Source organism: Garra rufa, chromosome 12 (assembly GCF_049309525.1).
Source record: "Garra rufa chromosome 12, GarRuf1.0, whole genome shotgun sequence".
Taxonomy (NCBI): Eukaryota; Metazoa; Chordata; class Actinopteri; order Cypriniformes; family Cyprinidae; genus Garra; species Garra rufa.
Window position 1 is genome coordinate 775,888 of NC_133372.1, and position 22,985 is coordinate 798,872.

Genomic DNA, 22,985 nt, shown 5'->3' on the forward strand with positions numbered 1-22,985 from the left:
AAATTAAATCAGCAGTAAATAACTGATGTTCAGCCTAATTTGGAAGCTTTTGTCCAAAGTGTTTTATTTGATGTGCTGATTTTTTTTATTTTTTTTATTTCATTGGTGCTTCAAGCCTGTTTGATATTCTTTCTATCCTCAATAGATGCATGTATTCCCATATGAGAGTTAGCATGTTGTATTTCTTCAGCTTAATGTGGATATCCCATAAAAATCCTGCAGATGTTCTGTCAGGTGTGTTTGCAGTGAGATGGGTTTGTGTTTGGTGTGAAAAGTGTGTCTGCTGTGAGACGGGTGTGTGTTGGCAGTGAAAGTTGTAGGATTTTGACACAAAAAGAACAAAAAGAAAGAAATGATATCAAATGAGTACGTATGTATATGTATATATCTATATATCTATATCTGAAGGTCAGCAGTAAATAACTGATGTTTGGCATCATTTGGAAGCTTTTCTCATTCATTTACATTGATTCATTTAGTAGATGCTTTTATCCAAAGTAATGCTTTTATCCAGGAATGTTGTTCTGATAATGTCATTTGTAATTATTAATTCAGTATTAAATTAGAAAATAATGCAAAATTGCTTTTGTAACATTATGAATGTCTTTACTGACACGTTTGGTCAATTTAATGCACCCTTGCTAAATACAAGTACCAACAAAAATGTTAGTGACCCCAAAGTATTGCATAGTAGTGTATTTAAATCATTATTCTTTCAGAAGTGGGTTTGAAAGAATTAAGTGGGTTTGTCAATCTGTTGTTTTGGAGCATGTTGGATGTTACAGATTGTTACAGGTTGCTGATGTGCTAGATCTCTATTGGCAGTGTCTGGTTATCCAGCGGCTCTGAGCTCCGCACCGCTGATAGATAAATCAACACTCAGCTTCTCTTTGATGATGTTTGTCCTCTGTAATCTTGTGAAATATCATTTCATTTGCTCTCAGTGTTTGATCTGTGCGTTTGCACTGATGTGCTCTTTAGTTTATTAAAAGCGTTTGAATGTCGCCTTTATGATCATAGAGGCGAGCACCAATAAAACCTTTGACCCTCTGAGCTCTGTTAAACCGTCTGTGTGTGTCTCTGCGCTCCTGGATGTTGGTCTTTATATGTCAGAGATATACTCTAAATCAGTGTAAACACATACGTGATGACGGCTGTGGCTCTGTTCCAAACCTAGTGAGCAGCCTATATTGGGAGCAGCTTTAGTGTCTTCAATTGAAGGTTGTTCCAGAAATGAATCATGCTTTTAAGATACCTCAGTTTGGTCATGGAGAAAATGATCACAGAATGAAATAAGAACCAAAATTCTAATTTGTTATTTTACACACTTTGTGTGTGCTGTGTTTTTTTAATACATTCATGTTTTTTAAATGTAGAGTTCGTCCAAATCTGCCATTTTTAGGGTATTTTCCAGTACAAATATCTAAACATGCTTACATCAAGACAGTAAAGTGAAATAACTATAATATATTAAACTGTGTTTTCTGGAAGAAGTATCTAAATTAGTTTATGCTTAAAATAAGAAGAAAAAAAAAACTGCTTGGGAAGATTTTTATGACCCTATTGGCAAATGTTTTAAGCTTAAACTTTGTTTTGATACATTTGTCAGAAAAGAAGATTTAATACTTTGGCCCCTGGTTTCACAGACAAGACTTAAGCCTAGTCCTAGACTAAAATGTAAGTCTGAGCTGTTTCAAGTGAAATAAAATTGCACTGTTTGATCTTAAAATATATCAGTGCCTTTGTTTTGTCTTAAGATGCACCCCAGTTGTTTTTTCTAAGCACGTTTATAAAAATTACTTAAATGTCCTAATTGAACTATGGCCTAATCCTGGCTTAGTCTAAATCGTGTCTGTGAAATCGGGCTTTTATTTTAAAACTTTGTTTTGTTTCTAAAAAATTAAAATGTCCAGTTTTCTTGTCATGATTATAATGTTATTTAAAAGTTACAGAAACATTTTGTAAATGTTCTACTAACTTCTGCACCCAAAATATAGCGTTATTTGAATGTTTTGATTTAAGAATGTTTTTCGCAATGTTATGACAACATTAATAAAATATTAATAAAGTTATAAGATCTTTCCACAAACATTATTCTAAGATAATGTTGTCCTAACATTTGTATAACATAAAAAACAAAAAATGATACTGAAAGTTGTGAGTAGGGTTGCAAAAGTGTGGAATATTTCTGGAAACTTTCCAAACATCCTAGGAAGATTCCAAAAAATTCCAGAATTTATCCAAGATTTCTGGAAAGTTTCCAAAATTTTATGGACATTTTCCATCTTTTTGCAACCCTAGTTGTGAGAATGTTCCCTGTTAGCTGGGTGTTGATTTACAAATACAAAAACACTAAGAAAGAAGCTCATTATTTGCAGTATATGTGGGCAGTAAAGCATCTGATTAGGTTCTAGACAAATTGATCATGTGTTAATCTTCCTCTTTCTCTCAGCTCAACAGGTGTGGCACTCCCTGCTCCGTACTACTCTCCCAATGAGGAGGACGAAAGGCCCTTCATCTGCTCTCTGCCGCAGGATAACGGCATCATGGCGTGCAGTGACGTACCGGCCCGGCGTGTGGCGGGACATCAGTGCTGTCTGGACGTGGATGATCTCTTGCACCATCAGGCACTGGGCCTCATGACCGAGCCCATCCTTAACGCCAGTGCTATTGTTCCCGGGCTCTGTGTCAACTGGAACCGATACTACACCCGCTGCCACACCGGACACCGAAACCCGCACAAAGGAGCCATCAACTTTGACAACATCGGATACGCCTGGATCGTTATATTTCAGGTATCTGCTGGAGACTCATTTCTACCGTGCAACTTTTGAAAACAGTCATCCAACTGATTGATGTTTTTGTGTTTAATGTGAACTTATTGAAAGCAAACTTCATTTCCAAAGAACTGTTTGAAATATGTTTCTGCAAATGATGGTGTCTTTAGGTTATTACTCTGGAGGGCTGGGTGGAAATCATGTATTACGTCATGGATGCTCATTCATTCTACAACTTTATCTACTTTATTCTGTTGATTATAGTAAGTATACACACACACACACACACACACACACACACACACACACACACACACACACACACACACACACACACACACAGATTTATGATTCTGTTCTAAAAGAGCAATATAAAGTTTTATTATGTTTTATTTGACGTGCTGATGGTTCATTTTTTATGTCATTGGTGCTTCAAGCCCGTTTGATATTCTTTTATCTGTTTATGAATGCTTTTGTCCTCAATAGATGCATGTATTCCTATATGAGAGTTAGCATGTTGTATTCCTTCAGCTTAATGTGGATATCCCATAAAAATCCCGCAGATGTTCTGTCAGGTGTGTTTGCAGTGAGACAGAGGGTTTGCAAAGAAATGGGTTTATGTTTGGTGTAAAAAGTGTGTCTGTAGTGAGACAGATGGTTGTTGGCAGTGAGACGGGTATTTGAAACTGTGTTTGCAATGAGACGGGTGAATTGCATTGTGATGTGAGTATTTGCAGTGAGATCAGTGCATGTTTGAAGTGGAAAGAGTAAGATGAGTATTTGCAGTGGGATGTGAGTATTTGCAGTGAGATGTGAGTATTTGCAGTGAGATCAGTGCATGTTTGAAGTGGAAAGAGTAAGATGAGTATTTGCAGTGGATTGTGAGTATTTGCAGTGAGATGTGAGTATTTGCAGTGAGATGTGAGTATTTGCAGTGAGATCAGTGCATGTTTGAAGTGGAAAGAGTAAGATGAGTATTTGCAGTGAGATGTGAGTATTTGCAGTGAGATCAGTGCATGTTAGAAGTGGAAAGAGTAAGATGAGTATTTGCAGTGAGATCAGTGCATGTTAGAAGTGGAAAGAGTAAGATGAGTATTTGCAGTGAGATCAGTGCATGTTTGAAGTGGAAAGAGTAAGATGAGTATTTGCGGTGAGATCAGTGCATGTTTGAAGTGGAAAGAGTAAGATGAGTATTTGCAGTGAGATGTGAGTATTTGCAGTGAGATGTGAGTATTTGCAGTGAGATCAGTGCATGTTAGAAGTGGAAAGAGTAAGATGAGTATTTGCAGTGAGATCAGTGCATGTTAGAAGTGGAAAGAGTAAGATGAGTATTTGCAGTGAGATCAGTGCATGTTAGAAGTGGAAAGAGTAAGATGAGTATTTGCAGTGAGATCAGTGCATGTTTGAAGTGGAAATAGTAAGATGAGTATTTGCGGTGAGATCAGTGCATGTTTGAAGTGGAAAGAGTAAGATGAGTATTTGCAGTGAGATGTGAGTATTTGCAGTGAGATCAGTGCATGTTAGAAGTGGAAAGAGTAAGATGAGTATTTGCAGTGGGATGTGAGTATTTGCAGTGAGATGTGAGTATTTGCAGTGAGATGTGAGTATTTGCAGTGAGATCAGTGCATGTTTGAAGTGGAAAGAGTAAGATGAGTATTTGCAGTGAGATGTGAGTATTTGCAGTGAGATCAGTGCATGTTTGAAGTGGAAAGAGTAAGATGAGTATTTGCAGTGAGATCAGTGCATGTTTGAAGTGGAAAGAGTAAGATGAGTATTTGCAGTGAGATCAGTGCATGTTTGAAGTGGAAAGAGTAAGATGAGTATTTGCAGTGAGATGTGAGTATTTGCAGTGAGATCAGTGCATGTTTGAAGTGGAAAGAGTAAGATGAGTATTTGCAGTGAGATGTGAGTATTTGCAGTGAGATCAGTGCATGTTTGAAGTGGAAAGAGTAAGATGAGTATTTGCAGTGGATTGTGAGTATTTGCAGTGAGATGTGAGTATTTGCAGTGAGATGTGAGTATTTGCAGTGAGATGTGAGTATTTGCAGTGAGATCAGTGCATGTTTGAAGTGGAAAGAGTAAGATGAGTATTTGCAGTGAGATGTGAGTATTTGCAGTGAGATCAGTGCATGTTTGAAGTGGAAAGAGTAAGATGAGTATTTGCAGTGAGATCAGTGCATGTTAGAAGTGGAAAGAGTAAGATGAGTATTTGCAGTGAGATCAGTGCATGTTTGAAGTGGAAATAGTAAGATGAGTATTTGCGGTGAGATCAGTGCATGTTTGAAGTGGAAAGAGTAAGATGAGTATTTGCAGTGAGATGTGAGTATTTGCAGTGAGATCAGTGCATGTTAGAAGTGGAAAGAGTAAGATGAGTATTTGCAGTGAGATGTGAGTATTTGCAGTGAGATCAGTGCATGTTAGAAGTGGAAAGAGTAAGATGAGTATTTGCAGTGAGATGTGAGTATTTGCAGTGAGATCAGTGCATGTTTGAAGTGGAAAGAGTAAGATGAGTATTTGCAGTGAGATGTGAGTATTTGCAGTGAGATCAGTGCATGTTAGAAGTGGAAAGAGTAAGATGAGTATTTGCAGTGAGATCAGTGCATGTTAGAAGTGGAAAGAGTAAGATGAGTATTTGCAGTGAGATGTGAGTATTTGCAGTGAGATCGGTGCATGTTAGAAGTGGAAAGAGTAAGATGAGTATTTGCAGTGAGATGTGAGTATTTGCAGTGAGATCGGTGCATGTTAGAAGTGGAAAGAGTAAGATGAGTATTTGCAGTGAGATGTGAGTATTTGCAGTGAGATCGGTGCATGTTAGAAGTGGAAAGAGTAAGATGAGTATTTGCAGTGAGATGTGAGTATTTGCAGTGAGATCAGTGCATGTTAGAAGTGGAAAGAGTAAGATGAGTATTTGCAGTGAGATGTGAGTATTTGCAGTGAGATCGGTGCATGTTAGAAGTGGAAAGAGTAAGATGAGTATTTGCAGTGAGATGTGAGTATTTGCAGTGAGATCGGTGCATGTTAGAAGTGGAAAGAGTAAGATGAGTATTTGCAGTGAGATGTGAGTATTTGCAGTGAGATCGGTGCATGTTTGAAGTGGAAAGAGTAAGATGAGTATTTGCAGTGAGATGTGAGTATTTGCAGTGAGATCAGTGCATGTTAGAAGTGGAAAGAGTAAGATGAGTATTTGCAGTGAGATGTGAGTATTTGCAGTGAGATCAGTGCATGTTTGAAGTGGAATGAGTAAAATGAGTATTTGCAGTGAGATCGGTGCATGTTAGAAGTGGAAAGAGTAAGATGAGTATTTGCAGTGATATGTAAGTATTTGCAGTGAGATCAGTGCATGTTTGAAGTGGAATGAGTAAAATGAGTATTTGCAGTGAGATGTGAGATGTTTTTGTACTAAAATGAGTGAGATAAGTCATTTGCAGTGAGATGAGTCCATGTTTGCAGTGAGGAGTGTGTTTCTCTCTCTGAATCTTTGCGTAACTCCACAGGTCGGCTCGTTCTTCATGATAAACCTGTGTTTGGTCGTCATAGCGACTCAGTTTTCAGAGACCAAACAGCGTGAGCATCAGCTGATGCAGGAGCAGCGAGCCGCCTGTCTGTCCTCCAGCACGCTGGCCTCACTGGCAGAACCTGGCGACTGCTATGAGGAGATCTTCCAGCTTGTCTGCCACGTCCTCCGCAAGGCGCGCCGACGCACCACTGCCTTCTTCAGGACGCTCTGCCGCAAACCACCTGAGCAGATACATGAGAAAACAAACATCAATGGAGGAGAGAAGAGCCTCCCACAACATGGTGAGGAGATGAGGGAGGGGATGGATGGGAAAATGGTTGGGTGGAGACATGCAGCTCTGATCTTTTCTCTCGCTGCACTGCAGATGGAGCCACACCTGCCGCCTCAGCAGCCAATCAGGAGACAGAGGAGGACGCAGATGAGGAGACAGACAGGTGTCAGAGAGCTGAGGGGGCCTGTCGGAAGCGGAGCCGAGAGCTGTGGATGGAGATAAGGGTCAAACTGTGGGGCATCGTTGAGAGTAAATACTTCAACAGAGGAATCATGGTGGCTATCCTCATCAACACCATCAGCATGGGCATAGAGCACCATGAGCAGGTCAAACATATCATAGATGCAGTGGTTTTAATATATATGTAATGTTAGCTAAAGCCCACCCGAAAACCAGCACTAACCTGATGAATATCCGGCAGTTTGGCTGTCTGTGTGTTCTTCCAGTGATTCTTGAATGAGCTGAAGAACTTGAGGATGAGTTGATGATAATTTCTGTGTCTCATCATGTTTCTGTTCATTACTTCAGTTAATGAAGTGTTTCATGTTCTCATTCTGTGTGTGTGTTCAGCCAGAGGAGCTCACTAATGTTCTGGAGATCTGTAACATCGTTTTCACCAGTATGTTTGCTCTGGAGATGATCCTCAAGCTCACAGCATTCGGCTGCTTTAATTACCTGCGCAATCCGTACAACATCTTTGATGGGATCATCGTGATCATCAGGTAATGACCTACTGTGAAACACCTACTGATGCTTTTCTTTTACGTTCAAAGGATTAAGGGTTTAATACACCTTAAAGATTGGGGTTGGTAAGATTTTTTTAATTTTTTTAAAAGAAAAGAGTCTCTTCTGCTCACCAAGGCTGCATTTATTCAAACCAAAATACTGTAAAAACAGTAATATTATTACAATAAAACAACAACTTTTTTCTATTTGAATCTATGTTCAAATGAAATAGATTGTTGTGATGCACAGCTGAATTTTCAACGCCATTACTCCAGTCTTCAGTGTCACATGATCCTTCAGAAATCATTTTAATATACTGATTTGCTGCTCAAGAAACATTATTATCAATGTTGAAAACAGTTGTGCTGCCCAATGTTCAGGATTTGCAAATGTATAGAAAGTTCAAAAGAACAGCATTTATTTGAAATAGAATTCTTTTGCAACATAAATGTCTTTACTGTCAGTTTTGATCAATATAATGCAGCCTTGATGAATAAAAGTGCAAATCTTACTGACTTCAGCTCAAATGTCAGTCTTGGTTGGTATCATATTTTTATCAACATACTACTCTGTAGTTTTGAAGATACAGCTTCAAAATGAAACTATCATGTGACATGTGTGATAGAATCATTTAACTAAACTTCAATACAAGTTGATTACTCAAATAACAGATGTTTTTGCATAAGAACAGAAGTGCTTTCACTAATGAGCGTCCCAATCGCAGCGTGTGTGAGATCGTGGGTCAGTCTGACGGCGGTCTTTCGGTTCTCCGCACCTTCCGCTTGTTGCGGGTCCTGAAGCTGGTTCGGTTCATGCCAGCACTGCGCAGACAGCTGGTGGTTCTGATGAAGACCATGGACAATGTGGCCACATTCTGCATGCTGCTAATGCTCTTCATCTTCATCTTCAGGTGTGTGTCAGTTTGAGACTAATGAGACTAGACTACTGGAGTGTTTTTGAATCTCACATCTCTCTCCCTTTCTTTGTGTCTGCAGTATTTTGGGAATGCATATATTCGGCTGCAAGTTCAGTCTGAAGACGGACACCGGAGACACGGTCCCTGACAGGAAGAACTTTGACTCTCTGCTGTGGGCAATCGTTACTGTGTTTCAGGTACAGAGAGAGAGAGAGAGAGAGAGAGAGAGAGAGAGATGTCCCACACACACACACATTGGTATTACAATCATTAGTTTTCTTCAGTTAGTTCCATAAACCTACCCCTCACACAAAGCTACAAGCATTTTTAGATTCTTAAAACACTTAATTCTGAATGATTTATAGGTTTGTTTTTTCATGGGGACCTAAATTGCTATACTTGTGGGGACATTTGCTGCCAATAACCAGTGTTGAGGGTAACGCAAGTTACGTAATAATATTACAATATTAAAAGAAGCTAGTAAAGTAACGCATTGCTTTTTATTTGACAAGAAAATATCTGAATTACTTTTTCAGATAAGTAACGTGTTACCTTTTTCCCCCATTTATTGATTAAAAGCTCTCCTGTCCTCATGTTGAGAGAAATTGTGAGTAAGACTCACTAAAAAACAGATACAGTATTCCTGAAAATGAATAAAAACTCTGAAATTCAATGCAAACCTGCAATAATTAAATGTTAAATAACACGAAAATCCTTTATGTATTTATTACATATCCCATTTTATTAACTGATGTCTTTGCTTTTGTACTTTGCTTTACATTTGTTTTCCTTTTTTTTTATTGCTAAAGAGTTGACATTTTTTCTTCTGTGGTCTACTGTACAGACATGAATTTACTTTTCTCGAAGCCTGGGGCTTTTGGTCTGAAAAGGCTTTTATATTTACAAAAAATTTAACTTTTTATATATAAAAAAAACAAGCAAGCCCTGCTCAGATTTAAAAAGTAATGCAAAAGTAATGTAATGCACTACTTTCCTTAAAAAGTAACTAAGTAACGTAATTAGTTACTTTTTTAGGGAGTTACTCAATATTGTAATGCACTACTTTCCTTAAAAAGTAACTAAGTAACGTAATTAGTTACTTTTTAGGGAGTAACTCAGTATTGTAATGCATTACTTTCCTTAAAAAAATAACTAACAAAAGTAACGAAGTAACGTAATTAGTTACTTTTTTAGGGAGTAACTCAATATTGTAATGCATTACTTTCCTTAAAAAGTAACTAACAAAAGTAACTAAGTAACATAATTAGTTACTTTTTTAGGGAGTTACTCAATATTGTAATGCATTACTTTCCTTAAAAAGTAACTAACAAAAGTAACTAAGTAACGTAATTAGTTAATTATTTAGGGAGTAACTCAATATTGTAATGCATTACTTTCCTTAAAAAGTAACTAACAAAAGTAACTAAGTAACGTAATTAGTTACTTTTTTAGGGAGTTACTCAATATTGTAATGCACTACTTTCCTTAAAAAGTAACTAAGTAACGTAATTAGTTACTTTTTAGGGAGTAACTCAATATTGTAATGCATTACTTTCCTTAAAAAGTAACTAACAAAAGTAACTAAGTAACGTAATTAGTAACTTTTTTAGGGAGTAACTCAATATTGTAATGCATTACTTTCCTTAAAAAGTAACTAACAAAAGTAACTAACGTAATTAGTTAATTATTTAGGGAGTAACTCAATATTGTAATGCATTACTTTCCTTAAAAAGTAACTAACAAAAGTAACTAAGTAACGTAATTAGTTACTTTTTTAGGGAGTTACTCAATATTGTAATGCACTACTTTCCTTAAAAAGTAACTAAGTAACGTCATTAGTTACTTTTTAGGGAGTAACTCAATATTGTAATGCATTACTTTCCTTAAAGTAACTAAGTAACGTAAATAGTTACTTTTTAGGGAGTAACTCAGTATTGTAATGCATTACTTTCCTTAAAAAGTAACTAACAAAAGTAACTAAGTAACGTAATTAGTTACTTTTTTAGGGAGTTACTCAATATTGTAATGCACTACTTTCCTTAAATAACTAACAAAAGTAACTAAGTAACGTAATTAGTTACTTTTTTAGGGAGTTACTCAATATTGTAATGCATTACTTTCCTTAAAAAGTAACTAAGTAACGTAATTAGTTACTTTTTTAGGGAGTAACTCAATATTGTAATGCACTACTTTCCTTAAAAAGTAACTAACAAAAGTAACTAAGTAACGTAATTAGTTACTTTTTTAGGGAGTAACTCAATACTGTAATGCATTACTTTTAAAAGTAACTTTCCCCAACACTGTCGAAAACATATTGTGTGTGTGCAGATCTTGACTCAGGAGGATTGGAACGTGGTCCTGTATAACGGCATGGCCTCCACGTCTCCTCTGGCGGCTCTGTACTTCGTGGCTCTAATGACGTTCGGGAACTACGTGTTGTTCAACTTGCTGGTGGCCATTCTGGTGGAGGGATTTCAGGCTGAGGTGAGTTCAGTGCTTCATCGGTTAGACTGTGTGATTCAGTTTGATTCCTGGAACTGCACATTGATTCTTAACAATGAATAATTCAATGTAGTTTATTTAATATGATTTGTTTTCATTCTAATACCTCTTGATACTTGATTTGTGTAGGAAGGCGTTATGTGTAGGACGGTTGCATTTCCTTCAGTTTCTCAGAGACTGTTTGTATTAGAAAGCCGGAATTTTAATACAATAAAGGCATCTGTCAGCTACTCGCCTGTATTGCTGCCACATGTGTACATATGATAATATACGTACAATTTGATGAAAAATTGCACTTGAATAGACAAAGTGAAATGTTGCAACCATCCCCCACAACAGGGGACAGTTGCAACATTCAATAAAATGTAATTAAATCATTTTTAAATATCATTTTGCAATTCCTTCATTTTATTTGTGCACAGTCAGGGTCTTTAAAAAGGTAAATTGGCTGTATAAAACCAAATAATAGTACAGTAAATGAAAAACATTCTGAAGTAACAAGTAGATTTTTAGCCTATTCACTGAAATAAAAAAGGAGAGATACCTAACTATAAAAGGGATTCATTATTAAACCATAAAATTACAATTATGTAATGTTATGGCAAGCTTTTAAATCAATGTTGTGGTAAGGGACAGCATGATAAAATTGGTGTATTAGCTTGACACAATATCATTGACACACACCAGCTATGCCTATTAGAAGTTTAGAAAGCACTGATTAAAATGTTATGTTTTACGATGCATCACACAAACAACTTAGACAATATGACCAAAAATCTCATCTTTAAAAAACCATGATTTTTTTTTTTTTTTTGTAGGAGGAGTAGTCACATGTGGCTGACTTCTCTTTCAGGAAGTATGCAGGGTCAATAAAGCTTGTGCAGTATGAATATCATCACTGTAGCTTATTCCTGCTTGAAGAAATAAGCAATGTTGCAACTGTCCTCTACTTAAGATTAATAAATGCGGTAGAATTGTTCATTCTTTATTGGTAGAATTAGAGTTACAGCAAGCAAAATATAAATAAAGAGTTTTTATTATTGGCAGAGACATAATGTAGTTGTGTCTGATTGGAATTCCTAGTGAGGTTTCTGTAAATATAAATATATGTAATCTATCAATTTAAATCTGTGTTGAAAAAGCGCTGTCTCTTTGACTTTGCAAAATCACTTACCTGACTGTTGTTTGTGGGCTGTTGTGTTTCTCTGGTTTGATGTGAGCTGTGTGTTTCAGGGTGATGCCAATCGCTCGTACTCTGATGATGATGAAGGATCTTCCTGTAATGGAAGTGAACAGAACAAAAACTCGCTCACGTTCTCCGGTACGATCACAGCACATTCACTCTCATTATGTAACCCATCAACTATAGTCAGCTCAATGCCATGTTTCATTTGTCATGAATGGATAAAAGCTGGTGAGGAACAGATGTGCTTTCGAAACAAGATTTTGTACTTACCTTAGTGTATTTGATTGACATAAATTAGGCATGCACAGAATGTTCGGCACCTGAAAATATGCGAAAAGGCAGAATAAATTATACTGAACAATGCTGTGATGTGATCAAATAGAGGCGTGCACTAATGCAGCAAACGTGTGTTCAGTGTGGAAGCATTTGAAACTGTCAGAGCAAGACGCAAAAATCATTCCAAGCAGCGACAGCGAGAGACTGTTTAGAAGCGCATCGCATGTCTTCATGAGAAGAGAAAGGTTACTGTATGATGACTGAAATCATCCATTAGTCAATCAACTCCAGAACGTTCTGTTGTCTAATACACCAGACACCAATTGTGTTTATTCTGACAGCAGCTCCTTAGCCAGGGTTCAAAGACCAAAGATGACAATCATTCACAAATCTGCTGCTGCCAGCAAACACTAGGACTGAGCTCTTCTTGCAGGTTTACCACTAAATAAAAGACACCATTCAGAAATGTTGACTGTTGTTCTATAAAATCAAATGAAAAAGTAAGACAAAAATAATAACAATCATTCCAACAGCTCTATTATTATTTTTTTTCTAATGTTCTCCTTTGCTCAGCAAGGCTGCATTTATTTGTACATTAAAAACACAGGCCTGATTCAAGAAGGGTGTTTAAAAAATGGGCAAAGAGCATTATTTTACTAACTAACCAATTTGGTGCTTTGTTGATAGGCTATAATATCTACTAGAATGTTAAAAATGGTAAATTGCTGTTTTTGTAATTGTTTTTTGTCTTTGAAAAGCAAGACAAAACTGTAAAAAGCAAATATTGACTATTTAATTCATGCAATGGTGAAACAAATTGGCAAAATTCAAACTGTGTTCAGTAATTGCCCTTTTGGCCTAATGTGTAATTTTGTTCAGCTTCGGCCAAGAACTTTCATTTTGGTGCATCTCTAACATAAATATTAAGACTTGAGTGGACTAAACTGCATCTCCTCTATCAGTGTGTCTGTCTTCACTTATTATTACTGTGATGTTGATTTAGAGTCATATTTAAACTAGTGCACACTAATCCTGAAAATGATTTAAAGCCAATCCGACTGCAGTCTGGTGTTTTGAGAAAACATCTACCACTCAAACTAGTGTTATTGCCAATGATTGAGATGTTAAACAGACTGGAGCAGGTGAAATCTGAGCGTCTTTTATTGGTTGATCCTGTGGGATTGTTTGACACATTTGATGGACTGTTAATCCTCCAGTTTCTGAGTTTGTGTGGCTGTAAAGGGCGAGAAACTCAACAGGGACTCGTGGAGGAGACATTAGTGCCATCTCCGGAGAGCTTCACGGCGTGTGTTGATGGCCAGAGATCTGCTCTTGGCTTTGAATGACTGCCGTTTCTTTCCTCCAGATCCCAAGCTGCCGTCTCTCACTCCTAATGGACATCTGGATCTGGCGCCGCTGGCGGAGGAGAAGACCAAGACTGGCTTCTCCGAGGAAAACCACCAGAGCAGAACCATCTCCCTGGGCAGGAGATCCTCGTCTCTGGTCAGTCGATGAAGAAATCAATGTCATCACGTCAGACATCATTCATCGTGTGTGTGTGTGTGTGTGGAAGTAATGAGTCAAGGAAATATTTGTGCAGATTAATGTTTGGAATTAGAAAATCCCTCAAGCGTGTGCGTGTGTGTGTGTGTGTGTTTGCAAGAGACCAAAATTCTCTTGGTAATGTGCGACGGACGCTCAGCCAAGGCTTTTGGGGTTTCCATAGCAACCCCTCTTTTAATTGAGGCAGCCATGTGTATCGAGAGAGACGAGCGCGAGCCGCTTGGGTTAAATATAGTGTGTTGAGCTGTTGTTCTTGAAGTCACGTGCCAGCGGGAGATTGCGGTGGGAAAGACTCTCTGGGAATGCGGTAAAACCTGGTAAAACCTGTGAATGTTCAGATAGAAACTGAATGCACACTTTGTACAGAATGAAATGTTTCTTGTTACAAAAATCAGCCGTCCTAATGATGTCGAGTCACCAAACGTGACGTCTGAACTGTGTCACTTTATGGATGGTCGGATGCGAACGCTGATGTTTCTTGAACATCAGGTCAAAACGAGAGCTTGATGGCGGAGAACACAAGTTTCTATGGCAACTGCTTTTGGCGCTCATGCTGCTAAAAATGAGCGAATGCAGTCAGCAAGATCAGAAACACCACGACTGCAATTACCACACACACGTGACTGCGTGAAGTTAACTCATCCGCTGTGCTTAAAGGCTCGTTAGGAGTCAGAGGCTGCATTCAAGAATATAATTCTTCCTAAGCAATGTTTCCTTCTTTTTTTCTTTCTTAAGAAAAGTTAAGTATGTTTTGTATTTCCAAAGTACTTTGTATCCCCCCCGAAATCTACCTTTAAAGTGCATTTCATTAAATTAATCAGTGAGTCTTCAGCCAGAATCATTCACTCAATCAGATAATGCCAAAGACTGTCATTTTCTTCTGAAGAGATAAAAATAAAATGTTCTTAAAGGTCCACTGAAGTGCCTTGAAACACGCAGCGTTCTTCTATGTGGTGACGTTCTTTTAACTGAAACAAAAACATATCGCTAAGCCCCGCCCACTAAGTTTGAACAGCCAATAGCGTTCCATTTATATCTGCTCGGGGCAGAGCCGTTGAGCTCGGTAAAGCCGCATTTGTAAGCTTATGACAGCCACAGACTAATAAATTACCCCATAGATTCAATATGAAACTCTTGCTAAAACGAAATAGTGATAATAATCATGCTGAGGCTGTGTAGTTTACATGCCGAGTCCGACCGCGCATATGAGCGCATATGATCTGCTCCGCGTCTCTGTGTAGGGGGCGGGACACTACGGACTCTAGAGAGCATTTTATTGGACAGAACGTTTGATCTGAAACTGAAGTGCGCGGTGATATCATCAAAATCCTTGATTCATATTGGCGGAAGTGACGAGACTGTAAGTTTTGAATGCCCATATCTTGTAAAAGCGAATTTTGTCACTGCTTTGAAACACACTAGCTTATAGATAATCTTAAAACTAATATATTCATACTAAAAGCCAAAAAACTTTAATTTTGATTTCAGGGGGACTTTAAGAACCTCTTAAGAATTGCACTCTTATGAACTTCTTTGTGTTCATCTTAATTAATTTTGTAACTTCTTAAAGGATTAGTTTACTTCCACAACAACAAAAAAAAAATGTACAGATAATTTACTCGCCCCCTTGTCTATCTTTCTTCAGTTGTAAGGAAATAGTTTTTTGAGGAAAACATTCTCTCTCCATATATAGTGGACTTCTATGGTGCCCACGAGTTTGAACTTCCAAAATGCAGTTTGAATGCAGTTTCAAAGGACTCTAAATCCCAGCCGAGGAAGAAGGGTCCTATCTAGCAAAATTATTGGTTATTTTCTCAAAAAAAAAAAAAAAAAAAAAAATCAGTTTATACACGTTTTAACCACAAACGGTCATCTTGTCTAGCTCTGCATTGCACATATGTATTCTTTGCACTCCAGTTCAAGACAGTTGAGGTATGTCAAAAAAAAAAACATCTCTCAACATTTTCTCCTCCAATGTCAAAATCATCCTAATTCATTCGCTTTTTTTGTAAAGGGCATTTGACCTTCTTTGCACGTTCACTTTGTAAACACCGGGTCGGTTCTTCTGCAGCGATTTAGGATGACTTTTAAGTTGGAGGAGAAAATGAGATGGGAATACAACTGGAATATACCAGAGTTGACACAGAGCTAGACAAGACGATCATTTGAGGTTAAAAGGTATATAAATAAGACACTTCTTCCTCGGCTGGGATCATTTACAAGCCTTTGAAGCTGCATTTAAACTGCATTTAAACTCGCGGGCACCATAGAAGTCCACCATATAGAGAACATTTCTGAAATGTTTGCCTAATTGCCTAATTTCTTTACTGAATAAAGAAAGACATGAACATCTTGGATGACAAGGGGGTGAGTAAGTATCTGTAAATTCTTGTTCTGGAAGTGAACTAATCCTTTAAGAAGATTTTCATGAATCCAGCCACAAGAGATGAAAAATCAAGTTTCTTTCTTTCTCTGTAGCGCCACAGCCGCAGTTCCCATTACCACCACTGGGGGCGTCCTCCTCCTCAGCCGTCCTGGAGTCGGCGGTGCAGCTGGAACAGCGCGGGTCGTTCCGCTCGTGCCCTGAGGGCCGGAGGAGTCATCGGTGGCAGCTTACGGGTTCGCAGCGTTCACTCGCACCCCGCCGAACACGAGTCTCTCCTACCTCATCCACCCTTCCTGTCGCGCCGACACCGCCGCGCTCTCTCCCTCGAGCTGCCCGAGCTCCTCCAGCGCCCCCCTCTGGTCCGGAAGAAGAGCGTGTCTGCAGAACACCAGGACTGTAATGGGAAGGGCCCCAGCCCTCAGGGGCCACTGCTGGGAGAGGTTTATCCACAACTCAACGCACGCAAAGACAAAAATTACCTGGAGGAAGACACAGAATATGTAAGTTTAGAACAACCCCTGTTGAAAAAAAAATCTGGTTTTGATGCTGGTTTAAGCTGGACCTGGACCAGCTCAAGACCTGCTTAAACCAGCATCAAAACCTACCTAACCAGCATATGCTGTTTTTTTCAACAGGGACATCACTTTACAATGTCTATATGTCTTTCTTATAAATGAGTTTGTGTTGATGCATAGATGGAAAGACTGTACAGTAGTTGGATGGATAGAGAGGTGGACAGACAGATGCGCTAATGCTTTCAGCGGTCAGTGAGTGTTGAGTTCTCTCAGCTCTGCTGTTGAATCCATTATGCTAATTTCAGATGATTTTCTCTTAGAAGCAGCACATGAAAAGTGGAATAAAGTTACAGATTCTCTCTGAGCCTGACGCTCTCTCACAGTTTTAGAGGCCCTTTAGGAAGCTCTTCCTTTCAGTGAAGTGATTTAAAAACGCTATTGTGAATCGGTTTGAGCGTATCATTAGAGCTTCTTCAGAAGAGCGATTCACTGCTGAGCGGCACATCGACGCGTCTGACAGACTGAGGAGAAGCTTTGGCTCATTTTAGTTTAATAAACGTCTCATAAGTGAAATACAGCAGCGGTAGATTCACAGACGTTTGCATGTGTGTATGTATGTGTGTGTGTGTGGAAGATAAACAACACGAAGAAGCTCATTATGAACAATGACAGCAAACACAATAGCCAAACTCCACTGGGTCACAGCAGCTGTCCGCTCACATGAATATGGATGTCATACGGATGTATTAATCCTCATATTTTACTCCGTTTATTGGAAACGTCTGCTGGGGAAAATGAAACTGTTATTCAAAATAAATTGGAAAGAGTTCATCTCGGATAACCAGAGTCCTGTATATGTGTGTGTTTGTGTGTGTGACGCAGAGCCTGTGTTTCCGTATCCAGAAGATGATGGAGGTTTATCGTCCGGACTGGTGTGAAAAGAGAGAGGATTGGTCCATTTACTTATTCTCTCCTCAGAACAAGTATGTACTCAGTGCACGACTTTCCTTCTGTTAAAATCTGTGTTCAATTAGTCTGACTGACTGAAGGATATTTTCTAGCGGTGTTAAGGGGACGTTCACACAGAATTTTTTCCATTCCAATGCACTTTTCCATTGCTAGACCATCACATTTGCATCTTTTGCAGTGTCTCATGTGAGTGCCGTGGTTTTAAGATTAAGTTAAAAGAGTTTTAAGTTTTAGGTGTAGAGCCGCTCATCAATGTCAGCTCCTAAACAGTGGACCAATCAGAAGCCCCTGGAGGCGGGGCATGTGTTGAAAGCTTTTGTTTACAATAGCGAGTTGACCTGGCAACTGTTTTGTTTTTACAGCAATGTAGCGGATGAGGGATTCTGTGCTGCACATTTTTTTAAAAACCATTCCTTAGCATTGCATCTCGTGTTTTAGATGCAAAGATGCATAAGTATTTTTGTAATAGTACTTTTTTACTACACTTAAGTATTATTTAAAGAAATCTGTACTCAAGTTCTGGTAAAGTACTTTAAAAAATATACTTTTTACAAATTTTTTTTTTCATGTATACTTATATGTACAAAGTATTTTTCTTTTTTCCCAATGTGACTTCAAAAGATAAGGGTCTGTAAATGATGAGACAGTGTTACTTTTTAATCATTTAATTGCTTCTGCTAATTTTAGCTGAAAATATTCATGTAACAGATTTTAGTTTAATGATGCTGTGTTTGAGAGGTTTACATAGTCAGAAAAGTTAGATAATAGTCTTTTTTTGATTGCATTGAAAGTACTCTTCTGCTTCTTGATTTCAAAAGTCATATTAAAAAGCTTAGAAAACTCTTCTTAAAAATGCAACTTATAAATACTCAAGTAATTTTTACTCTCACCCAAATATTTTGTGTTGGTACTTTCAATTCACTAAAATGTTTGATGTAGTATCTTTTCTTTCTTTTTTTAAAGGGTTAGTGAATGAAACCCAAAAATGAAAATTAGCCCATTATTTACTCACCTTCTATGCATCCTAGGTGTATATGACTTCCTTCTTTCAGAGGAGTGCAATCAGAGTTATATTAAAAATTGTTCTGGCTCCTTCAAGCTTTATAATGCAGTGGGCATGTGTCTATCTTCATCAGTCCAAAACAAGTCCAATAAAGTGCATCCACTATAAATCCATCATAAGTGCATCCATAATAAAAAGTGCCTAACACTGCTCCAGGGGAGAATAAAAGCCTCCTGTAGCGAATCGATGTGTTTTTGTAAATAAAAAAAATCCATATTTAAAATGTAATAATCACTTTAATCTAACTTGCGCTAACAATTGCACACGAAAACCACCGTTTGTTTACAGAAGCAAAGGAAGCAAAGTTTCCTTTCTTTGTAGCAGGCTTATATGGCTTATATCGAAATCCTCAGCCAATTATTATTATTTTTTTTTTAACAAATCCTCATTTTGTACATTCTCCACTACATGTCTGTGTTCATCACTTTGGAGCGGCGCATGCACAATGCCAATGTCCTGTCAGTGCAAGCTAGAGAAAAGTGATTATTACATTTTAAATATTAATATTTTTCTCACAAAAACTCATTGACTCACTTCACCCATGAGGCCCTTTTTTTTTTGGATGGATGCACTTTATCTGACTTGTTTTGGACTGATGAAGTGAAACACCCACCCATTGTATTATAAAGCTTGAAGGAGCCAGAATGAGCATTGCATTGCAAGATTGCATTTGTCTAAAATAAAATTGGTCATGTACACCTAGGCTGCATTGAAGGTGAGTAAATAATGGGCTATTTTTTTTTTTTGGGTGAACTTTCCCTTTAAGTACAATTTCTCAGTACTTTTAGACACCTGATGTTTCCTAAGGCAGTGCAACTATTTATATGGTGTGAAATAGTGAATATAGTCACTATATTGTGTATCGTATCTAAACGCCCTTCAGACATCACTGTATGACACCAGTCTTATGGCCTCAGACTCCTGCTGCTCTGCTGAGCTCTTCAGCATCTGGTTTGGTTGAGTCAGGTCTATATTGACCCATCAGGATGGTTTTCCTCATGTGGTCTGTCAGGTGTTCTTCATCACAGAATCAGAGTTTAAATGAGACTCCCAGATCTGATTAGAGTCCTGCTGATAGCGGGAAGAGTCTATCAGAGACGCCGCTCGCTGCGCTGGAGCTCATGCTGCTCTACATGACAGGACACACATGTGAAGTTACTCACAGACTTTGGAAGGGCAAACATGTGACTGCTGAGAGTCTCTGGCCTGTTTCACAGCATGGGATCATTTTAGCACTAATATGAGCAGATCGCAGCCGCAGACTGTGTTGATAAAGCAGATGCTTTGGGTGAGGAACTGGTCACTGGATATATCAGGGGTCAGCAGCCTGTGATTCTCAAACAGCTTGAACAAACCATTAGTGAACAACACACAGGCTTAGCAAAATATCACACACACATACAGTGGGGTCACACTGGAAATCTGCTATTTAGAATCTAACTTAAATGGCAAAAAAAAAAAAAAAAGGATTATTTTAGGATTTCAAAAAGTTTATGACTGCAAGCATAAGTTGTTTTATGAGCGTTTACATTTTAAAAGTCTATGAATGTCATTTTAATTATACTACATAGAAATATATATATATGTGACCCTGGACCACAAAACCAGTCTTAAGTCGCTGGGGTATATTTGTAGCAATAGCCAAAAATACATTGCATGGGTCAAAATTTTTGATTTTTCTTTTATGCCAAAAATCATTAAGAAATTAAGTAAAGTTCATGTTCCATGAAGATTTTTTGTAAAATTCCTACTGTAAACATATCAAAATGTAATTTTTGATTTGTAATATGCATTGTTAAGAACCTAATTTGTACAACTTTAAAGGTGATTTTCTCAGTCTTTTTGATTGTTTTGCATCCTCAGATTTCTGATTTCAAATAGATGTATCTCAGTCAAATATTGTCCTATCCTAACAAACCATACATCAATAGAAAGCTTATTTATTGAGCTTTCAGATGATGTATAAATCTCAGTTTTGTCAAATTTAACTTTATGACTGGTTTTGTGGTCCAGGGTCACATATGTATATATGTGTGTATGTGTATGTGTGTGTGTGTGTGTGTGTATATATACAAATACAACTAATAAATGTGCAGTGTGACGAAAAGGCTTTCTTTTCATCATTCAATCATTTATGATGATATTCTGAGGTTTCTGTCCAGGATTTTGCCAGGAGTTTTGTTTGATGTGTTTAGAAGCAGGCAAATCTTGCAGCTTGCTTTTTTTTTTTTTTTTTTGAGGAGTGTCTGTGAAATAATCGGTGTTGTTAAATGTGGCTTTCTGTAAAACACTTTGCAGATGGGGGCACTGTTATTTAAACTATTTCAGATAAAGGACATTTAAAAAAAAAAAAAAAACAGTGATTGGTGACAGTTTTTGTTAGTTATGAATTAAAATAAAAATGTCCACAAATTAAATTTAGTATTAGGTTTTGATATGCTGTATAAGTTACAATTTCATCAGTTAGCCTTAAGACCTCGAAAATATCAAAACTAAGGTACAGTTGAGGTCCAAATTGTACATGCCCCTTTTTCAGAACCTGTCTTTACCAAAATAAGAGGAATCAAAATGCATGTTATTTTTTTATTTAGTACTGACCTGAATAAGATATTTCACATAGAATAGTACATATAGTCCACAAGAGAAAATAATAGTGTAATTTATAAAAATGACCCCGTTAAAAGTTTATATCCCCTTGATTCTTAATACTGTGTTGTTACCTGAATGATCCACAGCTTGTTTGTCCTGAACAGTTAAACTGCCTGCTGTTCTTCAGAAAAATCCATTAGGCCCCACAAATTCTTTGGTTTTCCAACATTTTTGTGTATTTGAATCCTTTCCAACAATGACTTGTGATTTTGAGATCCATTTTTTTCACACTGAGAACAACTGATGGACTCATATGCAACTATTACAGAAGGTTGAAATGCATTGATGCACCAGAAGAAAAAACATTTTTTTGTGAAATATTTTATTCAGGTCAGTACTAAATAAACAATAACATGCATTTTGTATGATCCCTATTATTAGGGTAAAATATTGCAAATTCTGAAAGGGGGTGTAAACTTTTGACTTCAACTGTAAAGTGAAAACTAACTTAAAAACGATCTGTCTGTCTGTCTGCAGGTTTCGTCTGCTGTGTCAGACGATCATCGCTCATAAGCTCTTTGACTATGTGGTTCTGGCTTTCATCTTCCTCAACTGCATCACGGTGGCTCTGGAGAGACCCAGAATCCATCAGGGCAGTCTGGTACGCTTCCTCACTCTTCCTCACACTCGTCAGTCTCGTCTGGCAGTAGTGACACACGGATTGGCAGCTCCGCATGAATACTGTCACATCAGCGCTTGAGCTTCACACGGGAGAAATGAACGGGAAACTCCGGCTTTAATTCCACCTGAATGATCTGCTCAGATCTGAATGTCAGACGAGAGCGTAACGGTGTAGCATCACATCCTACAGTGTTTTAGACATACTAACCTGTAAATGCACAATAGTAAAGACTTTTCCACACCCTACCAACCACCAGAACACCCTAGCAAGCAAGTGTCCTGTAGAGTCTCATCGGTGTTGAATGAGTGAAGCGGTTCCGCTGTGTGAATGTGACATTTCCAACATAATAATCACAGGATATTTGACCTCGCTGTAAAAGTCACGCATCTCATTCCTAGCACTGCTGTATCATTAGCTCACACCGCTGCTGTCGTGTCTCACTGCTGTAACATTTGTTCCGTTTCTGTTCACTATTTGACCGTCTTTCTCCCTTATCTCCCATCAGGAGCGAGTCTTCCTCACCATTTCCAACTATGTTTTCACTGCCATCTTTGTGGCCGAGATGACTGTCAAGGTAATGTCTCATCTGAGCACCTCACATTTACTACTGCTGAAGTAAAAGTGAAGGGCATGCAAGTTGCATTTTTCTTAAAAAAAAAAAAAAAAAAAAAACTGTTTCTGAATATTATTCGATCTAAATTATGTATCTCCTGGAGTAGATGTGTCGACAAAGTATTTTTAGATGCAATGAATAAAACTGGAAAAACAAACAAGAAACTTGTAAATAAAATAATTTGATATATACAGTGCATTGCAAAAGTATTCACACCCCTTCATTTTTGTTACTTTTTTTGTTGTTGTTGCAGCATTATGTTAAACTGCTTTAAATTAGTTTTTCCCCACATCAATTTACACTCCATACTCCATAATAATGGCAAAGGAAAAAATAGTTTTTTTTTTTAATAATTTTTACAAATGTATTAAAAATAAAACACTGAAATAAGTACATTGCATAAGTATTCATCCCCTTAACTCAGTCCATAGTTG

At 37.7% G+C, this 22,985-nt stretch overlaps 1 protein-coding gene across 1 annotated transcript in view; it reads left to right on the forward strand.

Moving 5' to 3' along the window:
• The window catches only part of cacna1ib (calcium voltage-gated channel subunit alpha1 Ib), a 93,386-nt gene that overhangs the window by 36,330 nt on the left and 34,071 nt on the right, over positions 1–22,985 (forward strand). Inside the window, exons 6-19 of the mRNA XM_073851710.1 lie at positions 2,617–2,795; positions 2,948–3,040; positions 6,272–6,575; positions 6,659–6,891; positions 7,136–7,287; positions 8,016–8,201; positions 8,287–8,404; positions 10,536–10,691; positions 11,943–12,030; positions 13,538–13,674; positions 16,213–16,620; positions 17,518–17,618; positions 21,794–21,917; positions 22,444–22,512. Coding sequence (XP_073707811.1) covers positions 2,617–2,795; positions 2,948–3,040; positions 6,272–6,575; positions 6,659–6,891; positions 7,136–7,287; positions 8,016–8,201; positions 8,287–8,404; positions 10,536–10,691; positions 11,943–12,030; positions 13,538–13,674; positions 16,213–16,620; positions 17,518–17,618; positions 21,794–21,917; positions 22,444–22,512 — 2,348 coding nt within the window. The remainder of the gene's footprint in view (positions 1–2,616; positions 2,796–2,947; positions 3,041–6,271; positions 6,576–6,658; positions 6,892–7,135; positions 7,288–8,015; positions 8,202–8,286; positions 8,405–10,535; positions 10,692–11,942; positions 12,031–13,537; positions 13,675–16,212; positions 16,621–17,517; positions 17,619–21,793; positions 21,918–22,443; positions 22,513–22,985) is intronic.